Source organism: Condylura cristata, unplaced genomic scaffold, assembly GCF_000260355.1.
Source record: "Condylura cristata isolate star-nosed mole 26May11 unplaced genomic scaffold, ConCri1.0 scaffold00050, whole genome shotgun sequence".
In the NCBI taxonomy this organism is placed as follows: domain Eukaryota; kingdom Metazoa; phylum Chordata; class Mammalia; order Eulipotyphla; family Talpidae; genus Condylura; species Condylura cristata.
The window spans coordinates 1,345,167-1,351,914 of NW_004567151.1; the positions used below are offsets into that span (position 1 = coordinate 1,345,167).

The 6,748-nt window shown below is 66.6% G+C and overlaps 1 protein-coding gene across 1 annotated transcript; it reads right to left on the reverse strand.

The window, feature by feature from the left end:
* Positions 1-278: 278 nt before the first annotated feature.
* Positions 279-4,787, reverse strand: ATF3 (activating transcription factor 3). The gene is made up of 3 exons (XM_004694922.2): positions 4,439-4,787; positions 2,242-2,349; positions 279-1,595 (listed from the first exon to the last, which is right to left on the reverse strand). Exons 1-3 carry the CDS (start codon positions 4,673-4,675, stop codon positions 1,398-1,400), a joined length of 543 nt encoding a protein of 180 aa, XP_004694979.1. The 5' UTR covers positions 4,676-4,787; the 3' UTR covers positions 279-1,397.
* Between the last annotated feature and the right edge of the window lie 1,961 nt (positions 4,788-6,748).

Here is a 6,748-nt window from a genome sequence, read left to right on the forward strand (position 1 = left end):
ACGGCCACGGAAACCGGCAGGTGCTCAGCGACGCGGAGCGGACTCGGAAATGCCCCACGGCACCCAGCGGGTCTCAAAGCAGGTGGGCGCGTGCCGTGTTTCGGGGTTCGTCAGCGAGAAATGGGGACTCAGATGCCACCGGCTGGGGCCGTGGCGCCTCCCGTGACTGTCACGTAACTGGAGTGCACGCGACGCTGCAGACGCTCCCGCGACCGCCAGAGTGGCCACGTGGCCCCGGCCCACCCACTAGACCAACAGACGCCGTCACTCGGGGCACGAACCATGCTGATCTGCTATTTATTGTCTCGACGGGTTGGGAGGACGGAGATAAATAAGGCATATGTTCACGTACAGAAAACTGCAGCCAGACTAACGGAGAGGATGTCACAGGCACGCTAGCCAGAGTCCAGCGGCCAGTGCGAGTGACCTCCGGGCTGGCGGCCACCCAATGCGTCACTGAGACAATGCCGTTCACATCCGATCAATAATGCCAGAGCCGGGGCGTCTCCGGGGCCTGCAGAACCCTCGCAGATGGCTCTGCGCGGCAAGGAATCGAAGGTGGGGGACTTTGGCTCTCCCAGCCCGGAAGGAGCCTGACCTGGCCATGGAGGAGACTCCAAGCCTGGCAGCTGCACCTGCTGTCTCAGGGATCTCTGCCCACCCGCACCCGGCCCCCTGTGAGCGGGGCTGGTGTCTGGGCGGCCGAGGGAACGGCCGAGGGAACGGCGGCCTTCCCTGCAGGACCCCGGGGCTGGCCAGCTCCTCTGGCCCCCTGTGCATGGTCAGACGCTGCGCCCCGGTGGGGAGCGTCTCGAGCGTCCGCTCAGAGACCAGATCTGCGGAGGTCAGGGAGAAGCAGCAGCCACACCAGGTGTGCAGGACGGATGAGCGCGGGGCAGAGGGCGCTGGGGGCGCCGTCCTGCGTGAATTCACCCCCGTGCACGGCGCCTGGCCGCCGCGGCCTCCCCGGGGCAGCTCTCAGTCCTCCCGGGGCGGCTCTCAGTCCTCGACCTTGCCCGTGACCGCGGCAGTGCTTCGGAGGCCGTCTCACCCCGCCCACCCGCGGCACAGACCCTTCTGCGTGAGCCCGGGTCGGGGGGCTGCTTTCGGTAGAATCCGGATGAGAAGCGGGCAGGACCCTACCAAGGGCCCACTGGAGGGTCCAAGGGTGGCCGCTGTCTACATCCAGGCGTGGCGGACAGAGGGACCCTGGCCTGGGCGCAAGTCCACTCCGGGGCACAGCGGAGGGCCCCCGATTCCCAAGGGCCCCTCCCGACAGGCCTTTGCTGCTGGGATTGGAGAGGCGCACAGGAAGTCGGGTCTCCGGTGGCTTCAGGATGGTGGGCTGAAAAGGAGCGTTCCAGAAGGACTCCCCACTGGCCCCCGCACCCCGCGGCTTAGCTCTGCAACGCCCCTTCTTTTATCTGTTGGATAAAAAGGTTCCGCTCGTCCTCGGGGGTCCGCCCGTTCTGTGCCCGTACGATGCACGTGGGCCGGTGGAGGTTCAGCATGTAGATCAAGTGCTGTTTCTCATTCTTGAGCTCCTCGATCTGGGCCTTCAGCTCGGCATTCACGCTCTCCAGCTTCTCCGACTCCTGGGGGCCAGACAGAGCTGTCGGGGCTGGAGCGGGGAACCAGCAGGAACCAGCACCCAGGACCCCACTTTGCCCCCAGCACCAGGCCAGGCTCCTGCGGACCCGGGGGCCTCGGGTCAGTCTCCAGCACCCCATCTCCGTGCGTCACTGATTTCAGGGGGACGCTCATGTCCCCAGAAAAGCTCACACATGCCGCCTTTGGGGGCCATGACCAGGGGTGCAAGGGGAAGGGACCCCGCCGCTGGAGAGGCTGCCCCCAGGGACCCCGGCCGCGGGGAAGGGTCCGCAGGAAGGGGCAGGGCCTCGGCCCATGGGATGGGCGGCGGGAGGCAGCGTGTGGACTGGGGAGGGGAGGGTTTGCAGAGACCCATGAAAGGCCTCCAGGGGGCGCGGGCCCGGTCCCCTTCTGGGGCACCTGAGCAAGCGAAGCCCCCTACGTGGGCAGGGAACCCCGGCCCGGCCCGGAGCTCGGCCAGGCCGTGGGGCACCGGCCAGGGCCACAGAGACGCGGGCGCCCGGCACCCTGTGGCCTCACAGGCACCTGTGAGAGAAGCTGGCAGCGTCTCAAGGGCAGGCGGGGAGGGGGGAAGCTTTGTGCCGCTTCTGGGGGGCGGGGAGGAGCCCCGGGGGGGCGGGGAGCACTCACCTTCTGCAGGCACTCCGTCTTCTCCTTCTTCTTGTTGCGACACTTGGCGGCTGCAATCTTATTTCTTTCCCGCCTCCTCTTCTTCCTCTCGTCCTCCTCGGGGGCTACCTAGACCGTCCAGAGGGCACGTGCTGACCGCCCCGCTCCCCTGCGCTGCCAGCGACATCAGGCAACGGGAGCAGCCTGATGCTGAAGGACCCCGGAGTCATGTCCCCTCACGCCCGCCATGCTCAAGCATGAGCCCTAAGGCCCCCCCGGGGCCGCAGCGGGTCAGGGCGCAGCACTGGGAAGCCAGAGCCGCTGCAGCGCGAGTTCGATCCCCGCCGGCCCTGGAGGGGACCCCCAGGGCGCAGCAGGCAGCAGACCCCTCCTGACTCCCCGCTGCCCCCCTCAGCAGTGGACTTTGTCCACCTGCCTGTTCTGCTCCCCGCTCTGTGTCTGGTGAAGCCTCTCACGGCCCCCGCACCTCTGGCCTGCACCCCAGCTCTGTGTGCATCCAGAAATAAACCTTTTGGCCTAAATAAAAATGCATTTGAATTTTGAAATAAGAGTACGATGTTCAAGCAGGACTGTGGGTGATAGCTGGGCCCGTGTCAAGCAGCAGACACGCGCCTTGCAAGGGGAAGTGGGTGTCCTGGACGAACACAGATACGAATACAGATACAGAACTCTACGGATACAGTTTTGGGGACTCCTCCCCCACCCCAGATACCGGAACTATGAGTCCCAGCATCACCCCAGTCCCAGCATCACCAAAGGGGTGACGCTGGGACCCCAGGGTGCAGTTAAGCAGCCACGTGGGATGTAAAACCAGACATGTGGGGTGCTTGGGGGGCTCTCGGCCTCGCGGCTGGTCTCTGGGCTCTTTGCCGGCTCTCAGCGTGCTCTGGGGGTTCCAGGTCAGCAAGACAATTAGGGCGTATTAATTAACTTCTCTCTCTCTCTCCCTGGGTGGTTCGTCTCCCTTTCTCTTGTAAAGAACCCCATTATTGGCCTCTCCGTGTGCGTCCGCAGCAGAGTCTTAAGCACACGGGTGAGGACCCACCTTGGGGTGCCCTGTCGCACCTTCGGTAATACGCCCACCCCCTAGAGCCTGAAGTGACCTCGGTGGCATCTCCTGGCCGCCCTCACCCCAGCCTCTGACTCGGGGTCCGGGGCACCCCACGCACGTCTCCACCGTCACCTGGCGCCCCGCGGCACCTCGTCCTAGAACTCACGAGAAGCCCCAAGGCTGCTGCTGGAGAAGAAAGCGGTGGGAGCTGAAACCGCCGTGGCTCAGCCAAGGGACTCTGAGCTCTTGCTCGGCGCCCCCGACCCCAGCGCGTCCCGGGGACCCTCAGCCCAGCGCCCATCCCGCCTGAGGGGCAGTTTCCAGGGAGGGTCACTCTGCCTCGGCCGGAGTTCCGGGGGGTGGTGGGGCACGAAGCGAGCCGTGGGCTTGCTTTTGGGGTGCAGTGGCTGAAAGGGCGACGGCCGATGGCCGGACAGGGCCCGAGCCGAGCTGGCACGGGGGGCTCCGGGACGCCAGGCCCCTCGCGTCCTGCGGGTGTGGCCTGGCTCTCGGAGCCGGTCTGGGGGTGCAGAGAGGTGGCCCGGGGTGTGGCAAGAGGCCTCCACCTCGGCCTCCCGGGTTTGGCCGGCACCGCCCCTGAGCCCAGCTTCACACCATGAGGCTTCTCCGTCCGCGTGGGGCCGCCCCCTGGCCCACCCCGTCGCCGGCTCACGGCAGCCCACCCGCCCGGAGCTCGGCCTGGCCCCGGCGGCCGTTGACCTCCCACCCTGCCCCACAGTCCTCTGGGCTCTGGCCTTCTCCACAGCGGGGCCCAGGGGGCGCCCTCTGCCTCAGACGACCCTGGAGTCCTGGCCCCTTCCACGCCGCCAGTCCCACCGGTCAGTGAGCCAGCTCGGCCCCCACGACAGAAGCCGGCCACTGCACCCCTGAAGCCTGTTTCTGGGTGCTCTTACGACCGCCCCGCTGTCTACTCCCAACGCCCTTAGAGCACAGGCCGGGGAGCCCCGCGTGCGTGGCCAAAGACGAGGCCCCACGCCCCTCCTCAAGCCACTGCCCCACCTCCCCGCTGCCCGCCACCCGCGGCCCTCCCTGACCCCACCGCTCACTGCACTGACTGCTTCGGGGAACACGGTGGTTTCTGGGGGCGGGTCCGTGGGGGCGCTGGGGGCAGGCGAGCGCCCCTACCTCAGCCTTGGTCACTGACATCTCGAGGGGCCTGCGGCCGGCCGGGGCCGACTCCAGCGCCGACATGTGCCCGCACAGGTGTTTGTTCTGGATGGCGAATCTCAGCTCTTCCTTGACGAACGGCGTCAGGTTAGCGAAGTCCTCAAACACCAGCGAGCCAGGCGGGGACAGGCAGGGGACCACGGCGCAGGCGCTGACTTCCGAGGCGGAGACCTGGCCCGGGTGTTGAAGCATCATTTTGCTGAAAGACACGTGGAGACCCAGCGACGTCAGGGACCGGGCACCGGCGTCCAGTCTCGCCGGCCCAGGCCTGCCGGGCGACTCCGAGGCCCGAGAACCCCCCACAGGACAGCGGAGGTGCCGGGCTTCTCCGCTTCCACCTCACGCCATCCTCATCTTGAGCGCAGGAGCTTGGCACCACCACGGCTCGAGCATGCGGGCAAAGCCGGGCCGAGGTGCCAGGGAGCGTTTTCCCCGAGCCACAGACCAGGCAGCGAGGCAACCGCGTAGCCCGATTTCAGTCTCGTTCTCGAGAGGAAACGTGAGGGTTTCTGGCGTTAGCAAGTGACATCCCTGGCGTTTCCAGGGGGTGGCGGGTGGCACCAGGTACATTAAACGAGGAAGGTTAAGGAGCAAGGGGCCCTCCCTGGTGGCACAACAGGTTAAAGCGCAGCACAGGGAAGCTGTCGCAGCTTCTACAGCGCGAGTTCGATCCCCGGCCCCGGAGGGGACCCCCGGGGCACGGCAGACCCCTCCTGACTCCCCCGCTGCTCCCTCAGCAGTGGGCTTCGTCCATCTGCCTGTCCCGCTCCCCGCTCTGCCTCTGGTGAAGCCTCTCTCCGCCCCTGCACTCTGGCCTGCACCCCAGTTCTGTGTGCATCAGTAAATCTCAAAGAAAAAGAAAAAAGAAAAGGGTAACGGTCATGCTTCTGCCTCCAACCCTGGCAGGGTTTTGGGGTGGTGGGGTTCAGGTCCCCAGAGTAAGCCTTGAGGCCCTTTCCAAGGTGAAGGTGAGTGTTGCAAAAGACGACGATAAAGCCAAGTGGGGCGACAGGAGTTTGGACTCTCTCCGGGGGTGCTGGTGAGCCCCGGGGGGTCAGGAAGGGCACCTGGAACCAGCTCTGGGGCCAACGAGAGGTGTGACCCCAGCTCGAGTCTCGTCTCTCTGCCCCCACGCCTGCCGAGCCCTCAGGCGCACAGATGCCTGTCCTGGCGACGGGCGGCCATCACATCACCGGCGGTCTTGAGTCCCACCCACAGCCCGGAGAACCCAAAGGGACAGGGAAGATAAAGGGTAGACAGAGCAAGAGTCACATGCACCCCCAAAGGCCTCCCTGCCGTGAACAGTAATCCCCCGAGTCTCGGGTTCCTCTCCCGAGGGTCAGCCGCGGTCAGCTGCGGCCCCAGAATGCCACGGACAGTGCGGTGTTCCAAGCGAGACCACGAGACGCCACGTGGCCTGCAGGGCGGGCCATTACTGCTGATTTACCCTTAGCCTGTCTCCCGCCCCTCCGCGCCTGGCGCCGAAGTTCTGTAGTGATGGGAAGTAACACCGTGTCCTGGGATCGGCGTCGGCTGTTCAGGCACCCGCGGGGGCCCCGGGGTGGGGGGTGTGGGGGGTCGGGGCCCCTGGCACCCCTCCTGCAGGCCTGTTCTTCCAGCTGAGGGAACGAGGTTTGGCCGAGCAGACGGTCAGAGGCGGTTCGAGGCGGCGTCAGGCTTTGGCGTTTGGGGCGGGTCCAGCGCTCACTTATGGACACGGCGGCGAGTGGACTTTTGGGGGGCGCGGGGGCTGGAGGTCGTGAACCAAAGCCAGAGGGGAGCCTGGGCCAGGAGCCACCCTGGGCCTCTCTGGTGAACGGCGGCGGGCCCTTCCGCGTGGAAGCCGCGCCGGGCCTGCCCGAGTCCCCGGGAGGTGGACGGGTCTGCTGTCCACAAGGGTCAGGCTGCATGGCTCCAGGCCCCTGGTCCACAAACCCGTGGGCCAGGCGGCCCCTTCCAGGGCTTTCCCTCTCCAGGGGCCCTCTGGTGCCACGAAGCCCAGGGGACATCTTGCAGGGGAGGCCCGCGGGTCTCTGCTGCCGTCGGGGGGCCGTGTCCCCAGCCACTTGAAAGCCAGGTGTCACCTGGGGGCAGGCGTAGGGCTGCTGTCTGTGTGGAACCTGCTGCGGCTCACTCACGCTTCCTGGCCTCAGTCTCCACATCTGTGAAACGGCCCTGCAGGGGTCAGGCTTGTACGGGAAGCTTGCATCCATTTTGCAGAACGGCGGTGGCTTGCAGGTCCGTGACTCCTGGCCCCGGGGCCGCTCA

Bases quoted from the DNA above. Each gene is read 5' to 3' on its own strand.
- ATF3 (XM_004694922.2), bottom strand. From the start codon at position 4,675: ATGATGCTTCAACACCCGGGCCAGGTCTCCGCCTCGGAAGTCAGCGCC. The intron at 2,350-4,438 runs GTAGGGGCGCTC...TGGACGGTCTAG, and splicing joins TGTCAGTGACCAAGGCTGAG to GTAGCCCCCGAGGAGGACGA. The intron at 1,596-2,241 runs GTGAGTGCTCCC...TCTGGCCCCCAG, and splicing joins AGACGGAGTGCCTGCAGAAG to GAGTCGGAGAAGCTGGAGAG.